The sequence below is a fragment of the Lissotriton vulgaris genome, chromosome 7 (genome assembly GCF_964263255.1).
Source record: "Lissotriton vulgaris chromosome 7, aLisVul1.2, whole genome shotgun sequence".
NCBI classification, from domain to species: domain Eukaryota; kingdom Metazoa; phylum Chordata; class Amphibia; order Caudata; family Salamandridae; genus Lissotriton; species Lissotriton vulgaris.
Window position 1 is genome coordinate 1488758431 of NC_141695.1, and position 26464 is coordinate 1488784894.

The following is a 26464-nucleotide window of genomic DNA, read 5'->3' on the forward strand; positions in this document are numbered from 1 at the left end:
ATTAGGATAATCAAAGACTGGGGAAAAAAACATAACGCTCTAATTCATACCTTGCAGTTTGCATACAGCTCTTATATGACAATTATTAGCTCACTGTTCTATGTTACTGTTCTATGTAAGGCTTTTTACTTATAGGCTGCAAGTAACAAAAGGATCTCTCTGATAAAAGCAGTAACCCACTGACCTATTTACATTTTGTGCACTTTGTGATCTGCATGGTACATGTTCTTTGCAGCTGGCACATTAACACTCTGTGCTACATTTCCATGAGAAACTCTTCCAATAGACAAAACTCAGATCTTTCTCTCTCTAAGAAGAACATGAATAACCAGAGCTATCATGACATTTTAATTTTTTTCTGAAAATTGCTGGAGGCCAGGAAAGAGGAAGCAAGTACTTTTAAAACCATAACATACTTGCAAACACGATGCCCCTACCCAAAGTCAGCGCCTGGTGTGGTCACACCACCTGAGATCTGCACTGCTCAAGGGTCCTGTGACCTCAGTGACAGAGTCACTGTTGCTCTAGGGTGTGCTGCTTCATAGGCCTGCCCGCAAGACTGGAGGTGAACTTCATCATGGATTGCTGTGGACAGGACTTAAAGGTTACCCCACACTTGCCACCGCTAGGGTCCACCTGCTGGTGCTAAGACACCACAGCTTCTAAGGTCTTGCGGAGCCTTTTAAGGTCTAGAAAGGGAATGTGCTCCCTCAGGAGAGTGGTCTGGGTGACTGGTCAATACCTTGTTCCCCAATTCCAAATTCGGCAGCTCTGACCATATTGCCACACCCTCTCCCCCACTGAACACCATACTGTCCCACTAAGAAAAACTTGCACTGCCTTCAACTACAATCCAATTGTGCCCTGTTATAAACACCTGGATGCAACTCTATTCAAATTACGCACTAGAAAAGAGCAATATGCTTTTTAAAAGAAAAGTACCAACATCCTGGAAAAAGAAAACCTCATTGGGAATGCAAGATTAAGTAAAGTATGTGAAATGTAAGCAGCAACAACATGGTTACCCTAACACTTTTGCACTCACAATTCAGAAATGAATGAGTGATTTTGCCTGAAAAGTTAAGAACAAGACTACAGTGCCTGGGTCAAAACGTAAGCAGTATGGTTTAAAAAGACCACATCCATGAACACAGAGCTGCAGTACACATTTTGTTTACCAATCCACCCATCAATCAGGCATTGCAGTACCTCCAGGACTGGTGCACTCCCCTACCTGGGGAAAACAATGCATTTCAAAGAAAGACAAGAAAATAAAAGTAGGGCTTCACTGGCAAACTCTGTAAAGTGATGCTAATGTGTTTGTGGGTGAATAAAATCAGTCTGGCCACTTTGGGACCACTCTGTGTTGCTTTACTTTGGATTTTTTAAATCTATTTTTCATATTTTGAACCTTTCATTCCTGAGGCTGCACTGTGGAAAAAAAAAGTTTCAGAAAAAGACGAAGTTTTTTTATTTTTTGGATCCATTTCACTGGGGAACAAATAAACGTAAGGAGGAAAGAGAGGGTAAGAACTATTCTTGAAGTCATGGTTTTCAGAAAGTGGGGAGGAGCTAGTCATAAAGAGAGGGAACACATGAAAGAAAGAGAGGGGGGTAGATGCCAGCGGCAGAGCAGAAGTCGACACTGTTCTTGTCTTCTCTGGGCAAGAAGGAAAAGACAGAGTCCTTTTCTTTCTCTTCCCACCCGCACGTCCCCGAACTGCCATGTACAGCTTCTGGGACGTGCAGCTTCTGGGATGCATGTTTAAAATAAAAAAGTAAGGGAATGAAATCTATTGAATAAAAGAAGTAGGGCCACGCCGTGCCCTGCCGATCCCACTTACTTTAACCGTTGGATAGGAGTAAATATTATTTTCTACCTACAGCCATTACTTAGGTTCCTCTCGCCAGACCCAGGAGTTAACATGGTTGCAAGAAGTGAAGGATTGAGCCAAACTGCCTATCACTCCTGCCCCCCTGCATAGCAGCCCAGATGCTGTTCATCTAATTCTCTGCCCCAACACTGCAACTCGATAAATCTCAGGAGCTGGAAACACAGAAAAGCACCCATTAACAAGGATATGCAGCATGCTTCTGATCTCACAAATGGCCCACAATGTGTCCGTATTGCTGTGTGACTGATTTTAAATCGCCTGGGGCACGAAGCTTGTTCTGAATGTGTGCGCCTCATAGGCGCGAGAAAAGAAACAGAAACTTTAAGCAAGAGGCAAAACACGAAAGGAGTTAAACAAGAGACTCGCATTGAAATGTTTGGCAGATGAAATCACTTAATTAACCAATTACATCAGCAATGGTTTCCGTACTTCCTTGCTTTGTCACCATGAATGCTGGACTCAGCTACCATGCCGCATTTTTGCACCTGGAATCAGCTACCACACTGTGGGGCATATTATCAAGGGATTTATCTCCGCTTTTTTGGCTTTAAAAGCCAAGAAAGTGGAGATAAAATTATCTCCCTATCAGCAACAGGGTGCTAACACGCAAATTCGAATGTTAGCACCCTTTTTCTCTACGCTTCCCCTTGCATCTCTAATGAGATGCAAAGGGGGCGTTCCAGAGAAAAATAATAGGAGAAATGTTGTTAAGCGACATTTCTCCTATTATCAAGGATTTCGCTAACCCTGTTAGTGATAAAAAAGCAGCGCTAACCACAGTTAGCGCTGCTTTTTTAACACCTGGTATTTTCCTGACTTAGCCATGATATCCTATGGAAGGTGGATATCATGGCTAAGTTTGTGAGCTCCTATTATCAAGCTAACGTCAAACTTTGAGAGATTATCATTGGTTTTCCAGCGATAATCTCTCAATTGGCAGTTAGCGCGAGGATTTTTATCACTTCTGGGATAAACTTTGCTAATAGCAAGTTATCTCTGCGATAATTTCCGGCGATGCTTAGCGTTAAAAAATTCGTTGCTAAGCATCGTTAGCGATAAATATCGCTAAACGTTGGTAATATGCCCCTGTGTCTCTGTGCCACATCGTTCCAATGCCCCAAAAGCAGAGCCGCCCCTCCAGTTAAACAAAACATGCTCCCCCCTCCAGTTAAAAGAACCCCTATCTCCATCATAAGCAGTGAAAAGCAAGGACAGGCTTACCAAAAGCAGCCTAAGACAAGTATACAGGCGATTTTAATGAATAAATAAAGGCGCACGGACAGTGCTGTTTGATACTGTGGCAGGTGGGAGGGGTCTACTTTAGAGGCAATACAAGAAAAAAGAAACATAGGGGCTTCGTAAATAAATAAAAGTGTACGGCGAGCCTGTTCAATGCAGTTTTAGAGGAGGGAAGGATATGCTTTACAGGCAAGGGAAGGAAAACAAGCAGCTTGCGCGACACTGCTCGTTCCAGAGGCAATACTCCATGGGAGTTCACTTGTACGAAAAAGGTGGGGCACCAACTTTTAGCCATTTGCAGCTTATGATTTTGGAATGGCACAGACATAAGCCAATCCAAACCGGTGGGATGGGTCAGACCCCACAAAGTACATACAACAGATCACCTGACAGCTCCGCTCTCTAGGCTCAACCAAAAAAAGGGTCACCGGATTCCTCAAATACTATGACCCAGACAAAGCACAATGCTTTATATTGGATTTGTTAAGCCACAGGTAGGCAATGTAGGTCCCTCAATTGAGCTGAAACAGATGAGAATTTCGGAATGGGTCCAAGGAGACATGGTGCTGATCTCTGGATAGTTTGAATTATTTTATTCAAGGCCTTTGAAACTCCTCAATACAAAATATTGCCATTATCCAGACACGAAATGATCACTGTGTGGCTCCAATGAATTTTCATGAGGCCCTTCACCATACCAAAACAGCAGCCAATTACTGCGTTGATCTGATAACTGAGTCTCAGTACCTTATCCAGTCACATTCCCAGGCTCATTATTACCTTTCTGACCTGTGGTAAAGGGCCTATAACCTCCAGCCACCAGGGTAAACCCCACAAGTATATCTGGTTCCCAAATAGAAAACTTTCCATTTTGTTGCCATTGACTTTGAAGCAGTTCAGCCCCATCCAATATGCAACAGCTTCCAGACAGAGTTTAAATTAAGGGAGACTCTTTCCTGAATCAGGAGCCAAAGAAACACTATTTGTGTAGCATCCACGTGAGAGATTATGGAAAAGCTAAAAGATTCCTCTATGTTCGCTAAAGAGCAGACATGGATATTAAGAAGTGCAGGGCTCAATGAAGAGCCCTGCGGCACCCCACAAGTGATAAGGTGCAAAGTGAATGCATACGGTTTGGACACTACCTAGAAGGATCAATGCTGCAGGAAGGAAGTGATCCAAAGAAGAGTCTTCCCAGTAATGCTACAGTTCTCAAGTCTTCTGACAAAAAATGTGGGGGATACCATGTCAAAGACAGCACTCAAATCCAATAGGATGAGTACTGCAGTCACCCCCCTGTCCAATGTTTCTTTGTGATCCTCTGTAAACCAGAGGAGCTCAGACTTCTTGCTGTGGCCCCATCAAAAACCAAACAGAGACACACACACACTAAATTGTGGGATTCCAGATAAGCAGACAACTGTCTATCTATGTGCTTTGCTAAGACTCTAGCCTCAAAAGGTAAAATAGAAATGCAGCCATGGTCTTATAAGTTAGAAGCATCCAGAGTTGATTTTCTGAGCAATGGACTAACAGTGGCATGTTTCCATACTTAGGAAACGATGGTGGATGGTATTGATAAATTAAGCAACTCAGATAGCATAAATGGTAGCACAGGGGAAGACATTTTCAGGTCATAGGAGGTGCTGTATCACTCGGGGTGCCCGGTGTAATAGATGTCAAGAATGTCTTAAGCTGAGTAAATCCAGGGGTTGATGGCAGATAGCTGGTATTAAATTCAATTCAAAAGGTCTTCATTTCGATTTTTGAACCATAAAAGACAGCATTAAAATATTTAACAAATTTAAAAAGACCAATAAGGTGACATATAATATAGTTGATTTCATAATACAATTTGAAAAATCACATCAGGACATTATAGCAAATTCTCAACCGTCCCACAAAATAAAAATATAATTTAAGTTCATCAATTGAAGTGTATCGTACATTTTAACTTCAGTTATAAACAGCTTCCATTTAGACTAAAATATTATTTTTTTAAAACTACGAATAAAAGGAAATACAGAAGAAGTCTAAAATATTCAAGTTAATCATAATTTATGTGTGCAAATTATCCACATCCAGTGTAGAAGCTTTGCGACTGTGATAACCACCGTCTGAGAGGTATTTGTTTTGAGAATCCTTAAAACCTCACAACCTGTTTCAAGACCCAACTGTAACACAATGGGTTTCAACCAAGACTGCCTAGGGGCTTTATATTCTGAACAGATAAATAGGATATGCCCAATTGCTTTCCTTTTGAGTAGGACAGAAAGGACAACCGGGGTCAAGGCCTTCTCTCCATTTAGAAACAATGGAGAAATTGGTGATATCTCTTTCTGTCCTCAGGAACAGTAATACAATCCCAATAACCCTTGAGAGCATTTGAGTGTTTAAGTTCCAAAAACCCGCAGTCAATGACGGACCAATAGATAGCTGGTATTGCCTTTGAGACAAGCTATATGAATGTGCAGTGGAAGACTCAACTTCAGACACTCCCTGAAAAGATACATATATATCTTCCACTTTCTTCTGAAGAAAGTTGACCCATTCTTTGTACTTCTCCTCAGATATTACATAACTGGTAGACTAACATGCCAACAAGGACTTCACAATGGAAAATAGTTCCTTGGTGGAACTGTGCAAATTATCAATATTTGTGATCATAATATGCCATTCATGCCTTTCCGGTTGGCTTATGTTACTCTTCAAGTGCCTCTTTAAACATTGCCTTGGCTGTTGTGTTATATAATCTGCACCAGATGCGTTCTAAGTTCTTGCATTTTTTTCTTTTGGGCTAGCAACTCATGATTAAACCACGGTATTGGGACATGACTTTTCTTTTTAGATGAAAGCAATATCAGAATGAGGGAATCAAGAGCCAAATATATCCATACCCTTACTTTATTTTCTAAAACTTCCACATGGATGTTTCGTCAAGGACAAGAAGATGCCAAAAGGTTACAAAAATTATTGGGTCAAGTTTGTACTATTTCCTCAATGGAACAGGCTGTGCCTGAGAGGGAGCGGTCATGGAATTCATATTGATACTCATACATGTTGCATAATAGTCCGTCCAGACGAAAGAAATTGGAGATTAAACACAAGGGTAGGAAGATAGAAAAAAATCAGTTCTAGTGTGCTCTTCCCTATATGTAGCTGACCTGACTAACTGCATGAGTTTAAGAACCTCAAGGGTATTGATGAGGCTACAGGCAGCACAGAAATTAGGATCTTCAAAATGTAAATTAAGATCACTTAATAGTGTAAAATTATCATATTGGATTGCAGATGGGGCAAGTGCATCTGTTAGCTTAGATGAGCACCTAGCTTCTCGCCCTAGTTGACAATAAACCAGAGGGCCTGGAAATGCTAATTTGCTGGAGATCAATATTTCTTGTTAGATAACCATTTCTTTTTTAAATAAGTACGTGAGAAAAACTATCTCTAGTGGTCATGTATGGAGTCTCTTTCTCCTAGTTATTTGGGTGAAAAAAACTCAGATCCTCCAAAGGTTTTTTATTTTTTATTCTGCAGTCTTCAACATTGAAAGACATTGGTTGTGTAAAAAACGCATAGTGATATGTTTATTTTGTCTGTGACACAATATGACTCAGTATGAGAAACTGGGTTGTCGGTTGAGGGGGTGAAACCCTCCTCAAGCAACAGCCAGAATCCTCGTCAGGGTGACCCACCAAAAAGTCACTAAATTAAAGTGTTAACACAACACACGGAAAATCCCACACCAATTTAGAACAATATAGTACAATTTAATAAATTATTTGACATCAAAAGGGCAAAAATCATTTCAGTCAGACAGGAGATATGCAGTTTCAAATATTAAATCATAGCGCTTAAAAGTCTAATGTCCCACTCGCAATTTTCTGGTCATGCGAGAAAGTCACAAGTTCAGGCTGACTACAATGGAACACGACCCACATTCAGAGACAGGTTAGTCTAGCTGAAAATGTTACCTTACAAAGTCCAGCACCAACAGATCTGTTTGTAGCAGAGTAAGCCTTGAGGAGCCGGGTGAGCGATGTGGATGGTCATAGCTGTAGCTCGAACAGCAGGCCAGGCTTTGTGGGCTGTCGTTGCCGAAGATTCATATTGTTGGTCACTGCGGGCTCTCAATGCTCAAGAGCAAAGAGCTGATCTTGTATTGCCGCCATCACTGGTGGTTGCTGTCAGATTCACCAGAGCTTAGCGTAGGAGGTTGGCATAGGTGGCAAGATCTTGGCATGAAGGTGCACGTCTGCAGTCACAAAAGTACCAAAACCTCAGAATTTCTGCTTTTTGAGTCAGAGGAGTGTACTCTGATGCCAGCCAAGGGTCCAGGACCTTGAGAGGTACCTCTTGGGATTCACAACCTCATTCTTACTGAGGTCATCTGTACTCAGACTGTTCCAGTTTGCAGGTCGGCTGGGCAGATGAAGGGAGATTTATGGAGCTTGTCTTTTCCCAATAGATCAGAACAGGAGGTCAAGTCAGCTAACCCTTGAAGTCCCTAAGCCAGGGATAAAGGAAGCATGTTCTGTCTTCCTTCTCAGCAAGTAGAGCAGGCCTCAAGCAGCAGTGCAGCAGGACGTTATTCTTCAGTGGTATCCACAGGTTCAGGAGAGTACAGAAGAGAGATTCTGAGTACCCTATTTATATAAATGGTGCCCAATTTGAAGTGGGAGAAGCTTCCAGAGTTTCCACCTACAGGACTGATGTAATTTCTTGCCTTTTTGCTCTGGTCCCATGTCTGTCTGGGGGGACAATAGGCTAGTATGAAGACCTCTGTGTGTGACCTGGCCAGTGCCTTTGAAGTGCACGTTTGGTAAGTGACAGCTCCACCCCCATCCTGGCCCATCCTGCCAACCTTCAGACCCTCTATTGTGATGCTGTCTGGGAGTCCCTTGCTCACTTTGCCACTGGATTCAAGCAAGCCGGGCTGAAGACGGTTGGAATGCCAGAAACCGGTCCTCGGAAGCTTGTTTCCGGTCCAGGGAAGACATGGCTTGGCAGTTCGAGCTGGACTGTTCCCATGAGGCACAGGGTCAGACTGATTTGCATATAGCCATGTCTGAACTAGGGTGGCAGAGTGGGCTAAAGAACGGTGATGGATTAAACTCAGATCTTTTGACTAGCTGTGAGTGTTTGATTGATTCAGATGCTCCGTCCATCACCACCCCCTTTTGTACCGCTTTTGGCCGCCAGAAGTGTGGCAGGGTATGCTCAGACGTGAGTCTCTTGCTCCCTTTGCCACTGGATTCAAGCAAGCCGGGCTGAAGACAGCGGAATGCCAGAAACCGGTCCTTGGAAGCTTGTTTCCGGTCCAGGGAAGACATGGCTTGGCAGTTCGGGCTGGACTGCTCCCATGAGGCACAGGGTCAGACTGATTTGCATATATCCATGTCTGAACTGGGATGGCAGAGTGGGATAAAGAATGGTGATGGATTAAACCTAGATCTTTTGACTAGGTGTGAGTGTTTGATTGATTCAGATGCTCCGTCCATCACCACCCCCTTTTGTACCGCTTTTGGCCGCCATAGGTGTGGCAGGGTATGCTCAGACGTGAGTCCCTTGCTCACTTTGCCACTGGATTCAAGCAAGCGGGCTGAAGACGGCTGGAATGCCAGAAACCGGTCCTCGGAAGCTTGTTTCCGGTCCAGGGAAGACATGGCTTGGCAGTTCGGGCTGGACTGTTCCCATGAGGCACAGGGTCAGACTGATTTGCATATAGCCATGTCTGAACTGGGGTGCCAGAGTGGGCCAAAGAACGGTGATGGATTAAAGCCAGATCTTTTGACTAGGTGTGAGTGTTTGATTGATTCAGGTGCTCCGTCCATCACCACCCCCTTTTGTACCGCTTTTGGCCGCCATAAGTGTGGCAGGGTATGCTCAGACGTGAGTCCCTTGCTCACTTTGCCACTGGATTCAAGCAAGCCGGGCTGAAGACGGCTGGAATGCCAGAAACCGGTCCTCGGAAGCTTGTTTTTGGTCCAGGGAAGACATGACTTGGAAGTTCGGCTGGACTGTTCCCATGAGGCACAGGGTCAGACTGATTTGCATATAGCCATGTCTGAACTGGGGTGGCTGAGTGGGCTAAAGAACGGTGATGGATTAAACCTAAATCTTTTGACTAGGTGTGAGTGTTTGATTGATTAAGAAGCTCCGTCCATCACCACCCCCTTTTGTACCATCTGGGAGAAATACACAAAGGCCAACTACACATCCGGATATCCTCCCTTGATTGATCCATTTTAATAAGGGACTCCTTGGTCAGGGTTAAAAATAGTGGTGGATATAAAGTGAGAAATTAGTGATCTCTCACATCCTGGTGTTTGATCGACATGTTTAAACCAATGGTGTGCGCCGGTTGAGTCCCAGTGGGTTTTTTCAACTTTGAGAATAGACAGATTTTTAATCAATCAATCAATAGCTTGCAAAGCGGAAGGGCTTACACATAAAGGTCTCAGGGCGGGGGTGGGGGGGTGAGGAGGAGAGCTGCTGGTCCATTGAAGAAGCTTTGATTCAGTTGAAGAGCCAGGTCTTGAGGTCCTTCCTGAATTGAGGCAGTGATGGCGATTGCATGAGGTGGAAAGGCAGGATGTTCCAAGTCTTCGCTGTGAGGTAGGAGAAGTATCTTCCTATGGCTGTGGTCCTTTGGATATGTAGGATGGTAGTCAGGGCCATTTGGTTAGAGCAGAGGTCTCTGGTGGGTATGTGGAAAGCGAGACGATGCTTGAGGTACACAGGTCCCATGTTGTGTAGGGCTTTGGAGGCGTGTGCAAGAAGCTTTAAGATGATTCTTTTGTTGACTGGGTGCCATTGGACATCTCTGAGGTCGCTGGTGATGTGGCTGTGTCTGTCAATGTTGAGGATGAATCTGGCAGAGGTGTTCTGGATGTTTTGCAGTTTCTTGAGGTGTTTCTGGGTGTAGAAGGTGTAGAGTGCGTTGCCACAGGAAAATCTGCTGCTGACGAGTGCATGGGTGACTGCCTTTCTGGACTTTGTGGTGATCCATTTGAAGCTCTTTCGGAGTAGGCATAGTGTGTGGAAGCAGGATGATGAGACGGCATTGATCTGGCGGTACATGGTGAGCGAGGAGTCCAAGGTTGATGCTGAGGTTCCACACATGGTCCGTGGGTGTGGGCAAGCTTCCAAGTGCTGCTGGTCACCAGGTGTCGTCCCAGGTAGATGGGGCGGAGCCCATGCCAAGGACTTCAGTCTTTTTTGAGTAGAGCTTTCGGCAGCTGTTGTTCATTCAGGTGGCAACAGCCTTCATCCCATTGTGAAAGTTGTTCTTGGCAACTTTAGGTTCATTGGTGAGGAAGAGAATCAGCTGGGTGTCATCAGTGTAGGAGACAATGTTAAGTCCATGGTTTCTGACGATGGCTCTGAGCAGGGCTATGTAGATGTTGAAAAGCATGGAACTCAGGGAGGAGCCTTGAGTTACTCCACAGCTGATCTCTGCGGCTTCCAAGAGCAACTGAGGTAGTCTGACTCTCTGTGTTCGGCCGGTAAGGAAGGAGTGGATCCATTCCAGGGCTTTGTCACAGATGCCGATGTAGTGGAGTCTTGTGCACAGGGTGCGGTGAGAGCTGGTGTTGAAGGTGAGCAAGAGGTCCAGGAGGATGATGACTGCCATTTCGCCTCAGTCAAGGAGTGCAAAGTTATCATCTGTGGCGCTGAGGGGTGTCAGTACTGTGTTTGCTTTGGAAGCCAGATTGGGAGAGGTCCAGGATGTGGTTTGCTTTAATAATCTCTGAAAGTTTGGCGTTGATGGTCTTCTCAATTACTTTGGGTGGGAAGGGTAGGAGAGAGATGAGTCTGAGGTTCTTGAGGTCCATTTAGTTTGGCAGAGGGTTTCTTCAGCAAGGTTCTTATCTCTGCATGTTTCCAGTCTTCCAGGATAGAAATGACGGAGCAGTTGATGGTGCGGCAGAGTGCTGGGGCAATGGTGCCCCGATGTAGGAAGGGGACTGAGGGAGCTCTGGGGTGGATTCGCTACATGATCTTTAGGGTGTCGTCCCCGTTAAGGGGGGTCCTCACCCCGGAGGACATATTTTGGGTACTAACAACCCCTACAGAGGAAGAATAAAACTATGGATTTGATACATAGACGATATTCTGATCATCTGGGAGGGACTAATGCAGTCATTGGACCTGTTTTTAGAATGGATCAATGAAGGCTATTCTACATATACAATTCTGAAATTTACGCATTAAGTGGATACTAGCACCATCACTTTCCTGGATGTGACAAGATTTGCAGAGGATAGCAAACTACATAAAAGAACTTACCATAAGACAACGGAAAAGAACACCCTAGTAAGATTTGACCGTTTCCACCCAAGAGCACTAAAGGAGAATTTACTCTATGGGCAATTTTTAAGACTAAAGAGGAACATCAGTAAACTTGAATACTTCCATGCACAAGAAAAATCCCTCATAGAGAAGTTATGGGACCAAGAGAATCCAGAAAAAAATCATAAGGTCTACTCAAAAAAATGCATGCAGTCAAAACAGGGATGACCTGTTAGATGAAGAGACTAGGAGGGACGTCGCCTATCTATTAACAGGTGTCACAACCTAGAGCACAATTTCCAACCAAGTGACAAAAGTAATAAACAAACATTTGGCTCACACTACAAACAGGGAAACTTAACTGCGAGAAACCCCTGTTCTGTTTGAAGAGGGCTAGAAGTCTGGAGGACCGTCTAACTTCCCCACACCCCAAAAGATCATCAGGACGGAGGAACTCTGTATTGAACAACTGGGGTCTACCTGATGTAGTGGGTCATTGCGCCTGAATTAATTGGAGAGAATGCCACTTGACCAAAACTACGAAGAGGTTGAATATGGAACCAGGCAAGATTTGGACCATACCACAACACAAGAGCTGTAACTTAATGAATGTAATATTCATGGTTGCATGCTCTTTCCAGCTATGATACATAGGTATTACGAGAAGGAAAGAGAAAACCAGGATTTGCAAACATCGCAACAACATGAGATGCAAACGAAACACCACAAGGATGACAGACCATTTTCTAAAGGTAAGCCACACACCAAATGACTTGCACTGGGTTGTAATTGAACAACTGGTAGCTGGTCATGACAGCCTACAGAGTCTCCTCTTTGAGAAAGAACAGTGATAGATCTATCGCTTGTCCACACAGAAAATAGGACTGAATGGTAACACACCATGGTATGCGATCTCTGCGAGATAGACTGTCCAACCCTCTGAAAGCGAAATGATCTTCTAGATTCTTATTCTGGTCTTTCAAACATGACTGGGACAAGTATGGGTGCACAAGATTGATGCACTGGCCCTTTGAAATCTTGCTACTTGGGACAACTGAGTTAGTTTTGGAGAACTCTACCAGTGCATACAGGGGCATTTTTCATGAATACCAATACTCAGGGGTGGCATTGCATAATAAACACCTTAAATTTAAACTGTCCCTATAAATATTATTAACAAAAGGTTCAGCTGTATCCCCTGGACCTTTTTGTGACTTGCTCGTAACCTTATAGACAGCCTACACACACTACACTGGACCAAACCCTATAAGCTATATATGACAAATTCCTCAATATGTGAAAGTAGCATCATGGTTTACCTCCCTGGTGCAGCACGTAGCACCACCCTAGCCTGTAAATGATATGATTTAATATAATGCACCTCCAAATGTAGATATGTTTTTCAATGGTTTTCTGGACCTAAGTGATGACAACACATGCATGCGTCTTCAAAATCAGCTCAGCAGAAAATATTCCCTTTTACGCATGCCCAGCACTTTAAAAATTATCCTTGTACATAATACGCCCGTCAAATAAAAAATATGGGACTGGATTACACTAGTGGATTACATTTGTAGTGTGTAGTTACTGCTTGGAGGCACAACAGGATTGTCCAATCAGTGGAGCTGCCTGGATGGTATGACGCTAGCATATGCATATTAACACGGAAACCACGAGATGCTAGCCTTGCTACTTATTCTGCTCGGGCTGTGTTCAGAGGAACATCTGGATCCCGAGCAGGACTTTAGTAGGTAGGAAGGGAGGCAGACAACCTTGACAAAGTAAGTCAGGGAAGGGGAGGAGGAGGAGGTCTCAGATGGAGGTCGTAACCCTTCTGGAAGCAATCACTGGACACAAGCAGTTTTGTTGCACAATACAGAAAAAGGCATTGTGCTGATAATACTCTGTTAGTTCCCCTCTACCGAGTGTGACTATAGGTGCCATCTCCTCCAGAATCCATGTTGCCCTAGTTGGTAGCAACATTAGTAGGTGACATACGGGGACATTTCTGGCCTGTTTTCCGGTTCTTCTTTCACTTACCTGATGGCATGTCGCACAGTGAATGTTGTGCCACATGCATTGTTTTCCCATAAAGATATAGGTGAAAACAACTGCACAGAGAGCAAGACCATGCCTCCCGGTGTCACATATGCCATATGGCGCCACCCAAAACTGGTTTATTTCCTGATTGCACTGCCGGTTATGATTACTTTTGAATTAAATGGGCTTAACGTGCCTTGAGGTGCTCGTAGTCACAGCAAATGGTATGTGGCAAAGGAGATGAGAGAGTGCTTTAAAATGAAATTGCCATTTAATATTTTGAAGGACTATACATACTGAAATGGAATGGTTGGTGATTTTTACATACAATCCCATAAACATTTTAGGCAACTGCATGCATCTTGAATACAAAATGTGTGCATTGAAAACTGGCATATTTGTCCAGTTGCATGTTGAGCATGTTGCACGACACAAGCCTGCTGCACCAGCTCCGCAATATCTTCATCAATGCTTTTTAATTTCACTATGTCGTTATGCCTTATGTCTGTCTAGCTGTATTCACTGTTTACAGATACTACAAGAAATTGGGTGAACATTGTAAGTCACGAATAAACGACCCCAGGTACGCATGCCTTGGTGGATGTGCGTTCATGATTTAGAGCTGTTTAGCCCTAACACATTGGTCCTGAAGATAGCTACTGTGACTCAACCACCATGCCCCATTGTCTGAAACATGTTGACCAAACACCAGGATGAGAGAGACTACTAATATCTCACTTCACATCCACCACTGTTTTATCCCTTCCCCAGGTGTCCATTATTAAAATGTATCTCTCAAGGGTGGATATCCTAGAGGTAGTTTAAAAATTCCACTCACTAATTCACCTCATTACAAAAGAAAAAAAACAGCTCTCCTGTAATCATGCATTGCAGCACACCTAAGATGCACTCATCATCTTAGATGGGAAGCCAATGATGAAGCATGCCACCAACTAGGTTTGTGGGTGAGGAGTCTCTTAAAAAAACAAATACTTTTTCCTGAGACATTACTAATTTGACATGAGTGACAGTTGAATGGCTTGGAAGCAAATTTGTTCTTTTTGTTGGACATATGATTTAAGGGAAGAGGGACAGGCTTTTCTTTCTCTTCTTATTGTTGTTTAGAGTAAGTGAAGAAAATGCCACCTCTCTAAATGTTGCATTTGCAGAATGGTGTCTAAAAGCCCGACTTTACCATCAAAGAGGGTTTTAAATCAACATTCCTCAGAAACGAAACATGGCATTTCTACATGCTGCCAAACAATTGTCATCTCTTATTAAATGTAATAAGGCAACCCTAGTTTATCCAATGGGAGAGGTAGGCCGTGCAGTAGCTCACTACCAGGACATGTAACATTTTGAAGTACTTGTGCAACTTTTTAAATACAGTTCACCCTGCCTTATGGGCTGTTTAGTTCCTACTCTTGGGGTGACCTATGTGTTTAAAAGGAAGATTAGGCCTGGCAAAAGGTTTATTTTGCCACGTGGAAATGGCAGTTTGAAAGTGCACACAGAGGCTGCAATGGCAGGCATACCACATCTATTAAAAGGCTACTTTATAGTACTGCAGGCTCTCTAGTATCATTTAAATTACCAGCCCTGCTTACTTGTAATGTCACTTAATTGGGGACTTACATGTAAATTAAATGTAAAATGTAAATGTAAATGAAGTATACTTGTAAAGCGCACAGCTGCCCATCACCGGGGCATCCCAACGCTGTATAACGCTGTGGAACCCTTCCTGGCTCTCCCTGTGAGATGTCCCTCCTGGGCACCCCCAAGGTGAAGCCAGGCATCCCAGTGTTGTAGGGGCCGTTGTGGAGATTAAACAAGCTATTGCCCAGAGTTGCAGCGTGGGACCCATGATTAGAGTAGGCGCCGAGGCGAGAATTATCGAGTCTGTAGACAATGAGCCCAAGATCCTGCCGCGTCAGGAATTGAACCCTGGTCCCGGGTCTGATCTCTGCTTCAGGGTCTGCCGCTGCTAAACAGTGAGCCACAGTGTGGCAATTGCAGTAAGTCAACTTATCGTATTTAGAAGAGAGAGCACAAGGTACTTTGGCACTGGTTAGCAGTGGTAAAGTGCCCAGAGTCCAAAAGGCCAATACACGTGTTCAGAAAACAGGATGGGTGAAGGACAAAAGGTTTGGCGTAAACTTGCAGAGATGGCAAAGTCCTGTACTCAAGTTCCGGCTTTTGATTCTCCATGATGGATACTGACCAATTAAGAGCCAATTGAAATGCACCATTTTCTTTTTAGCTCTCTAAATTACAATTGTCCAAGAAGCTAATATGCTGCTGGTGACTGTATGCATTGTTCTTTGGAGAGATGGGAGTTGTCTTTCCGTTACATGAACATAGTCAATATCTTCTAAAATGAATGGACAGCTGCGACAATTCGAGCAGTGGCAAATAGTAGAGCTGCATTAGGTACTCTAGGAATCCTAAAGCACCACAAGGAGGATGAACACAGTAGCAAATTTGAGGTGCCACCTGAAATTATTTTGTTTTAAAGAATTAGAAGATGAGATCTGCAATTTACATTTGTTAAGACCAAGTTCAAGAGAAAGATGGGCTTGTGTTGCACCTAATCAATGTAATACATTTTTAGAATCAGTTTTTTAAGATCCCGCGTGAGTTGTTAAGCCAGATTACTAACAGAAATGAATTATTAGGAATAAGAGATTAATTGATATTAATCTCATGTCAAAGGGCAGAAGGTGGGATGAAAAATGTCCAAGAAGTGCTTTATGAAAAGGAGGTTTTGAGTTTTATCCACCAAAATGTTTGCTGCAGAAGGTGGAAGGGAGAGATGTTTCTCGTCAAACCTCACGCAGATACTGAAGTAATTTTAGAAATAGGGATCTCTTGTCGGCAGAGGTATGCACCTTTGTCCAAGTAGAGACCCTTGCTTCTAGTCAGGGTAAGGAAGTTACACACTTTAGATAACCCCTGCTCACCCTCTTGGTAGCTTAGAACAAGCAGACAGGCTTATCCCAAAGGCAATGTGTTAAGTATTTGAACTCCAAATACACAGTAACATAGTGAAAACACCACAAATGGACACCGAACCAGTTTTGAAAAATAACGTATCTTTAGCTAAACTAAACAAGACCAAAACAACAAAAACCCAACATACATGAATCACAATATATCACACTAGAAACAGGTGGCAGTGGTAATAGGAGAATGGTCAGCACCTCTGTAATGTTTGCAAATAATTAATAGTAAATGTAACACATACTCAATGAAAACACTGTGCCACCAAAACAGGGTTACTCTTTATAGGAAAAGCTTTTCCATATACTACATAATCACAATTAGAATGCAGAGCAGAACATCAAGGTAGTTTCAAACTGACTCTGTTGTATGATTTAATTTCAATAAAACATCAAGGAAAATAGAATGAACAGATGTATAATGTCTAAATGTGAATACAAAATTAAATAAGTTCTTGATATTTTCGACACATAGTTGGAGCGTAGATGCAGACAGCCGACACATGTTTTGTTATGTAGACGACTGTCTCAAGGCTGTTGGTAAAAATAAACACTACACCACTAAGAATCACAAACTTTTTGAAAAAAATCAAATAATTCTCCCAGTGTCAACCACTTAATGCAGATGTTGCATGCAACTAAGATTTAGAAGTGACTCATAAAAGTTAACAAACAAAGAAGTGCTCAATAGAGACATAGACACAATTTGACCATGTTTTAAGATGTAAAAGCAGATACCCAAATAAGTAGAAGGAGAGAGGGAAGACACCAAAGAATTAATTATATAGTCCTCGTGCATAAGACCGACAGTCAGAAAATCCTTAGAGAGCATTAAATAACCTGTTAAGAATGTCCCTAGATAAGCATTGCGCTTAAGAAATTGTAAGCACCAAACACCAGTAACTTAGAAGAAGAGTATTCAACCTAAGTTTAAAGTTGATAAAAAATGCCTCAAACTTTGACTGTTAGGTCTGTGACTGTTTAATTAAATCAACTAAGGTCTGAAGCCCCCTTGATGTACTGGGGAAGCAGAAGCTTTGAAATTATCCTCGATGTAACGGATACTGATCCTACTAAAGACGTTGTCTTTCAAGTGTGAAAGTAACACTGCAAGACTAAAAGTAAGTTTTGCACCTAATGCTTGAAATGCTCAAATGTATCCCAATGGGGATCACTATCATAAGAATTCATAAAGGAATCAGCCCAAACTAGTATATATACTAGTGATACATCACTTACTACAAAATATTGTGCAGCGTCTCAATGGTCGAAGATGTGACTAGTTATAAGGTACAATGCATCATGATGCAACTAACAGGACCCATGGTGAACACATTTGAAGAGAAACAGCAAGTGTAGATATAGATTTTAAAGTTAATAATCTAGAACTGCATCCTAAAGCAGGACCGTTTTCTAAAGCTTGTGGAAGAGAAAGTTGGTATTCTCCTGTAGTGAATCCTGGTTAGAGAGGACAGGACTGGTTTGGACTGGGCTCAGAGACCCTTGCCACAAAGAGAACAAAAGGAAAATTGGTATAAGTATTAGACCTTAAACCCCAGAGAATTAGATCACTTCTAGACTCAATATGAACCTCTGCCAAGGAGAAGAGCTGGAGAGCTGTAAACCAAAACCAGACAGTCAATATACAAAACAGCAGAGGCACTCAGAATAGTTAAACAAGAAAATGCTTACTTTCTAAAAGTGGCCTTTTCAAACATACAATTTAAAAAACATCTTTACTAAATGATGTTAATAAATTCTGAGTTCAGAGAGCTAAAACTCAATGTATCTATCTTTTCCAAATGGAAAGTTATACTTGTAAGATGTTACAAAGCAACTTCAATGTTAGCCAATGGGACAGATAGCCTTCCAATACTGAAAAATGAAATTGGCAGTATTTTACTATCAGGACATGTAAAACACAACAGGACATGTCCTACCTCTGACATACATTGTACCCTGCCCACGAGGGTGCCTTTAGCCCACCTGAGAGGTGCCTTACCATAGAAGAAGGGAAGATTAGGGCCTGGCAGATGGGTTCACTTGCCTGGTCGAAATGGCAGCTACAAACTGCACGTGCAAGCACTACAGTGGTAGGTCTGAGACATATTTACTGGGCTACTCATGTGGGCGGCACAACCAGTGCTACAAGCCCACTAGCAGCTTTTGATTTACAGGCCCAGGCACACTCTCTGCACTTTACTAGGGACCTACCAATAACTCAAATATGACAATCATGGATAACCAATCATTACAACAATTTGTACAGGGAGGATTTGCACTTTGTCACTGTTCAGGAGTGGCATAGTGTCCAAAGCATTGAAAACAGCAAACTATCAGAAATAAAGGAGGTAGAGGCAAAAAGTCTGGAGAAACCAAGCCAAGGATGCCAAGTCTAACAAGTATTTTATAATATTCATTATTAATCTTCTTTATGATGTTGAGTACATAGAATCTTCATAATTAAGTTGTCATAGTATTTCTCCTGAGTCCATCAGCACGTGTGCCTATAAGTAAAATTTAAAAACTCAGGGGCCTATTTACAAGAAATAGTGTAGGGCAGCATTGCAAGGCTTCTTGCTGCACTACTCTATGCCAGTTGGAAAGGGCAGGAATGCACCGTATTCACAAAATTTAGTGCATTCCTGTTCTTTCAGCCATTGCACATTTTGCAGCTGTGCACCAACACAGGAACCCCTCCACCTTGGTGCAAGGGTGTCTGTGTTGTTGGCACAATTGCTTTTGTGAAGAAAAAGGGCACTTTCTTGCACATAAACAATCACAAGAGTCGTTTTCCTCATGCTATGTGTGCTGCAGTATGCAGCATATGAGGATAGAGGAAAAAACAAGAAGAAATGTAGACATTTCTCCTTATTACACCTGCTCTAGGCAGGCGCAAGGTTTTGGCACTGCCTAACTTTCACGAGATATTGTAAACCTGGGTCAGCGTCAAATACATGGGTGTTGCAGGGGAACACCTACCGCAATGCCCATGGAATGCCTCTTTGACTCAGAGTAAGACAAGGCAGAGACTTGCACTGCTTTCCATTACTTAATATCTATGATGCCATAAAATGCCAAGTAAAGTGACTTTGCATAACTTTGTAGATATGGGTCTGCACACTGTGCCTTTGGAGTATCACAAAAGTGACGTTTTGGTGGTGGAAACGTGCTGCAAGGGGCTTTTTTAAAAATAATCCTCATAGTAATACTAATCTTTGAACCAGTTAATAGCATTGTGTCATACTGCCCTTGTGCTGATTTGCCTTGGCCAGGGTTCCTTAGTGGAGCGTAAGCCAATACCTTCAAATATTGAAAGGTACTGTAGTCAATAAAGCCATCATATTTTGCGCAATATCCATTTATTTTCACCCCTTTCAGTTAATATGCCCTTGCTCTACATCAAGCACTAAATTTAGCAGAAGAAATTCCCCAGATATACTTGAAGTACAATGGCCTTGACCTTTGTGCTAACAGTTAAACTATTGTATTAACTTTGCACAACTCTTAGCTGTAAACCTGCATGTGTTGAAAACAATCAACAGTCTTAAATATATAATGGTTTACTCATACTAATGGTTTTGCTAGGAAGCTTTTTTCAGTGCAATGTTTTTATTTGAGTTGATAGGTGAAGAAAATGCTGAAATGTTGCCATTTACAGCTGTTTAAACATTTACAGAATTTACGTTGAAATGTACCAATGTGCCCTTGCCATGGCATTTGCTACAGACGAGATCAACCAAAATCCCAACTTGCTGCTTAATATGACCCTGGGATTCAGAATTCTTGACACCTGTGACTCGGACAGTCTGCCAGCCCAAGGGTCCCTGTGGCTGTTGTCAGGTATGGGGGATACTGTCCCAAACTACAGTTGTCAGCACCCCTTAAAAATGGTGGCTGTGCTTGGTGATACCCGCTCATCTTCATCAGTTCAAGTGGCCAGAATTTTAGGCCTCCACAGGATAACACAGGTATGTTCTAACTGCACAGTAAATTTAATTGTGTCGCATTATTCATGATAAGCATTTAAATAACTTTGCAAAACCACCAGTGCAAGAAATGAACAACATTGCCAAACCTACCTGGGCAATAAATAACTTTGTGAAACTTTGGTTTCGATATGTGAGTATTATTTAGTTGCTTTCTCAAAGTTAGTGGGTTGTATTGTTTGATTAGTGCTCATCAGAGAGTCTTTTTTATGTTGCAAAGGTCCGATGCTAGAAGGAGTACCCCCTGTAGAATATTTGAGGAAGGGATGCTTTGCAGGAGGACTTTACATTACAGTCTGAGTTCTGAGATGTTGATTTGTTATGATGGTTTTCTCTAGATTACTTCATCTGTGATAAGGATTTAAAGTTGATATGTGCTTCTGTCATGTAGTTCCGACAAATCTATATATGATCTGCACGTTTAGACAACATACACAACGGGATTGGTGTCCAGACTCATTCCAGACACCTCCAAAGGATATGTTAGTCTATAGAGTAGCTAGCTCATAGTGCCACTTTGAGCCCCTCTTACCAAGGACAGAATAATTTCTGCTAACTATTGAACATGACAACCCTGACCCCTCAGGGATTGTGGAAACCGTAAAGTACTTTTTGCTCAGTCACTCGTGCTTACTTAGTCTCAAAGAGATACACAGAATAAACAGTGGGGATGTTTTCAATAGGCATTTATTGAACCAGCGTCATTCTAGTGTAAAATATGTGTGCTGCAACAACTATTAGACAGAAACATATGTATACAGTTATAAGCACCAACAGAGTAAAGAAAAGATTGAAGTCTACCAGAGTGCTAAAACAGTGAATGTATGAAGGCATAAGGATACATGACAGTAATAAAGCATACTCCTAAGAAGCTAACCCTAACTAGATATACCTAAGAGTACCTAGCATGTATGTAGGTGTATAGCCAAGAATCCCCCTAGAAAAGAGCCAGTCCCCTTACCTGATGTGAGAGAATGAAAGACCCCTTCTTGGTCTAGAGTTGACACCCTGCAAAGGATGTCAGAACACTGTGTGCTGGAATGTCTGCGTGCAGGTACCTCAGTGTCTCATGTTAGCGTGTCAGCATGGAAGCTTTTTCTCCTCTTCTTACCTACCAAAGATGTAGTGCTTATATACCCGATAGGTGCCCACAAGGGTTCTACCTTGATGTTTCATGGTACTGTGGGCATGTCGCCAAGGATGACAAAAGAGGTGACCCTTCTACAGAGTTAATTTACAGAAGATGGTTCTTCTACTGTGATACTGAGAATCCTGATGCGTAATAAATGAGGCTAATTTTCGGAGAAAGCCACATGACATTTATGCAGTATCTAACTAGCTAAAGGGTCAGTGCCAGAACTGATATGTAGAACAATGGTAGAACAAATGTAGGTAAAGGTCATACAACTACTTACCCCTATATTGGGGCACATTGGGGTTCATAACACCCACTCCTCATCAGACTGGACAATAAAGAAAAAAATTAAAATATACCTGTAAAAAGAGCATCTAAAATATGAGTATAAAAACATCTAAAAGCATAGTATGTGTTAAAAAATGAAGAAAAAGCCCAAAAATGCTATATAAATTCTCTTAATAGTCAATATACTGTTCGACCAGCTGAGCCTGCCAAAAACCATAGTGCTCAGGTAGAGCAAAGAGGAAAAATAAAACATTAAATTACGTTTTCGTATTCCAATTTAGGTTGTTTTAGAAAAAAGGCTGAATTGTTCCCAGGACATAAAGAGTTTTATGTTTCCTGTGCAGAAGATGCAACATCACTTTTGCTTGCCTCCACAGATGGAGGTCCCTGTGACTCCTCTTGGATCGGGTCAATGGAGCAAAGGTGATCTTCTCCAGTTCCCACAGCCATTGCTGAGGAAGTACTTGAAGCTTGTGAGCCTGAGGCAGAGCCAGTGTCCATTCCAACATCAGCTGAAGCATCCCATGGTGGCTCTAAGAATGCTGACATCAGAATTGGAATACACTGAGGACACTGCACTACATGGACCTTTAATGGGTCCAGTAGTGCATCCACGTCTGGAGCCCCAACCAATGGAAGTGTTAAACAGATTTTTAACAACCATTTGTGTCTGCAGAATAGGTAACAGAGTACAGGCAAGACACAGTCAATACAGACTGATCTGAATGACTTAAACCAATGCTCGCTTAGCTCCCGAAGCAAGATGTGCCCAGGTGGTCAACATCAAGCTGGCGAGTGCGTGCATGGAAAATCAACCTCCTGGCGAGATTTCTCAATGCGGGCGGTGGGATTTCTCATTGCGAGTGGTTGCATATGTTCATGCCTGCTCGTGTTGAGAAACCGTCCATTTGCGTTGAGAAAACTGCTGCTTGAGTAAAAAATCTACTAGAGCAGCAGAAAGGAATCAGCGCCCACTTGCGCTGTGCATGGTGCTGTTCGTGATGATTGCACAGTGCGGACAAACATCTGGCGCTGAAAATCACTCTGAGTGGCATTTATCTAATTCACTCCACCGCTTGTGGAGGTCTGCGTGGTGCGGCAGAGTTAATTTTGTACTTTGCGGAGTTCAAACAGGCCAATCCTTTCAGCCAAAAGGACATTGAATCCAAATGTCAGGTTCTCCCAAAAGAGAGTGAACAACCGGACCCGGTAGTTATGGGTAGGCACAACGGGCACTGACATAGGCAGCAGAAACCTCTACCACTTTGGTTTCCCCCTTTGATGTCAGACCTACCGGGTACTGTTGACTCCCTTATATTCTAACCCTTAGGCAAGAGCAGTGTCAAACAGGTAGTACAACTCATGTACTTTATTTAAACTGTTACTATTATAGGTCATGTTTTGTTGATAGTAGTTATCTATTAGGTCCTGAAGATTCGCAGTCAATGTACTAAAAGCGAGAAACATGTTGACCACACCACTTGCATGCTAGTTCTGTCACGTTCCTTGGAAACCTTAGTTCCAGCAACCACCGACTATTCACAATTTTACTTGCGACAGAGGACCACCAGAATAAAATAGTTTTCCGGTACCTTGTGCCACATTTTGTCCTCACACACACTATCTATCCTGACCTGGCCCCTCACCCACACTTCACCCATAGGCAGTTGGATAAAAGATCTCTGATAAAGAGCCCCCCAGGGCAAGTCCCTCCCCCTCTGCTTTCATGCCAGGGGTTAGTCCGTGGTGTGGTCCCCGACGTGCGAGATCCCTGGGCCAATTTGAGCTGGCTGGAGTGGCTGAATCGGGGAAAAGAAAACACCGGCGAGAGCCCTTTCCACCCTCCTCCCCTCGCTCCTCTTTCGTTGGGCCCGAGGCTGAGCCCAGGTTACCTTCAGTAGAGTGCTGCGGCCCGCCATTGCAGCTCAGTGCCCCGGCTAACCCGGGGGGTGCTTGCAGGGGGCAGCTGCGGACTTGGAGATACGCTGACTCCCCCACAATATCTCGCCTTAATCCATATGGCCATGGGAGCAGAAACTGAACATTCATGGTGATTGGCACAGACTATTGGAAACAGTGGTGGTAAAGTGGTGGTATGTGCCCTAAGGCCTTACACAGCATTAATTAACATGGCCTCTACAGCATCTTGCAGAATCCCCTTAGTGACAAAAGGTGGCAGACCAACATTGGACGGTAGCCGAGACCGTTCGCCACTGAGGTCCGCTAATTACAGCTCAGTTAAATCGTGTCCTGTGTGCATTGACTGTGCATCACTCAGTCCACTAGGAAAGGCTGCCAGGTGCCCCTGGACAAGCAGAGACTGGGACTTGTGGTACTCTGTTCCCCGGGCTATCTTTTGATGCACCAGTATATAGAGGTGAGTTGTGACACCCATTAGGGGGGGTTGGGGATGCCCACTTGCGGAGGCGGCCAAGCTAGGCCTAGGTGCGGATTCAGAGTGTATTGCCCCTCAAAAATACCACCTTCCTTGACCTCCCTGATTTGGTCCGGCGAGATTCGTCAACCCCATCACAGGCTTTTCATATCATTTTACAACTGTTTACACACCTAGCGTAGATCCCCTAACAAATATACCCCCCAAAAAAAACAGGGATAAGCCTCCCAGCGCCAACACAAAGCAAAGCACGATGGACAAATACACTGGTGCTGTAGCCCAACCACCTGACCCAAGTGACCAGATAATACACCTGCTGGATAACGCCTCAATATTAGCAGCTATCACGCAATCTAGGGATATGCTGGAGGCCAAGATTGGTGCAGTTGGATCAGACGTTATGTTACTCGGATATCACCTCTGCAATGCCGTGCAACATATCACTGTATCAGAAACCCAAATCTTGACGGTGGAGGACACAGTGAACACTCTCCAAAAGAAAGTATCTACTCTAGAGACACTCACGAAGGGCCTGGCAACACAAGGGGAAGATGCGGAGGGGCGGGCCCACAGGAATAACCTCCACTTCATAGGTTTCCCTGAGGGAGGCAAGGTGGGTAACATGGAGGACTTCCTCACCAAATAGATGAGAGATATATCGAATAGGGGAGGATCATCTCATCTTTACTCAATGCCATCATTACTGGTGCAGTAATCCCTGACTCGTGGAAGGGGACTGAGGTCGTCCCAATCTTTAAGACGGGGCGCCGGGACAACCCCGCCAATTACCGCCCAATAAGCTTAATCGGTTCTCCACAAAAGGTCGCTGGCAAGGTGGTTCTTGGGAGAGTGCTGCAGTGGGTTGACGACAATAATATCCTTTCGGATTTCCAAGCAGGATTCAGGGCCGGTACAGGGACCATCAAACAGGCATTTAGATTACTGCTCATATACTGGAAAGTGGTTGTTCTAGGCAAAGGCAGTTTTTATCTTGCTTTTATTGACCTAAAGACTGCCTTTGACCTGGTGCCCAGGGATCGCCTGTGGGGGGTATTGTCCGAAATGGGGATGCCCGTGTATATTTTGTCAATACTGACGAGGCTCCAAATTGGAAATTTCGCCCAGGTGAGGTGGGGTAGTCAGGGTCAGAAGACCAACAAAATTCCAGTGAATAGGGGTGTTCGCCAGCGTTGTGTTCTTGCCCCCACTCTGTTCTCACTTTATGTGAACGGAGTGGTGGAGCATATTCTGAAAATTCCATCTGATGCACCTTCCCTGGCGGGCAAGCGAATACCAACCCTCCTATTCGCTGATGACACCCTCCTCATTTTCAAGTCCCCTGTGGGTCTACAGTGTCTTCTGGACAGTTTTCAGTCCTTCTGTACCTGCAGGGGGCTTATAATTAATACTGACAAGACCAAATACCTGGTGCTAAACCCCCCTGAAAAACTTGGACGACCACCAGCCCTGAACCTTGTGCCCCTGGAAAGGGTTGTGGAATTTGACTACCTAGGTATCCACCTATCAGACACAATGCAGTGGAATTCGCACCTTCAGAAGATGTTACTAAGCCACAAAAGGGTAGGGGGGGCACTTCTCAAAGAACAGCGCTCCTCCTCAACTAAACCAATCACCCCGGTCAGAGATATCTACAAGGCAAGAGGAGTTAGCGAGGCACTCTATGGGGCAGAACTGTGGGGATCATGTAATTTAGACCACCTATCGAGATCGAAGAATAAATTCTTGAGTACCCCCACGTTACCGTTGCTCCTTGACATGGGGTGTCGTCCAATCAAGGACCAGGCACAAATCCGACCGCTACTATTATGGACCCGTCTACGGCGAGTCCCAGAATTTGCCAAGTATGCGGACGGGTTGTTGGAAGTACAGTCCATGCCAGGTTGGTCCAAAATCAGGTGGCTCAAAGATGTTAAATTCCTGCTAGGCGAGCTAGGGCTTGAGGATGCCTGGGTATCTAGATCTGCTCCCCCCAAAGCCGTCCTTAAGAACCTTTACTGGAGCTGGGTATCCAGCAAAAGTAGCTCTGATTCGAAACAGGGCAGAGTAACTGTTGAGTTTCTGAGGATCAAGGATGTGGCAGTTCGGGAACCCTACCTTGATATCATTACGAAGGCAATCGATCAGGCATTGTATTTTAAATTCAGCGTAGGTACCCTTCTAGTGGGCGA

The 26464-nt window shown here is 43.5% G+C and overlaps 1 protein-coding gene across 1 annotated transcript in view; it reads left to right on the forward strand.

The window, feature by feature from the left end:
* LOC147705851 (extracellular calcium-sensing receptor-like) overlaps nt 1-26464 on the forward strand; it is a 210446-nt gene that overhangs the window by 11311 nt on the left and 172671 nt on the right. Inside the window, exon 2 of the mRNA XM_086928989.1 lies at nt 20148-20439. Within this exon, the coding sequence (XP_086785115.1) occupies nt 20148-20439 (292 nt within the window). The remainder of the gene's footprint in view (nt 1-20147; nt 20440-26464) is intronic.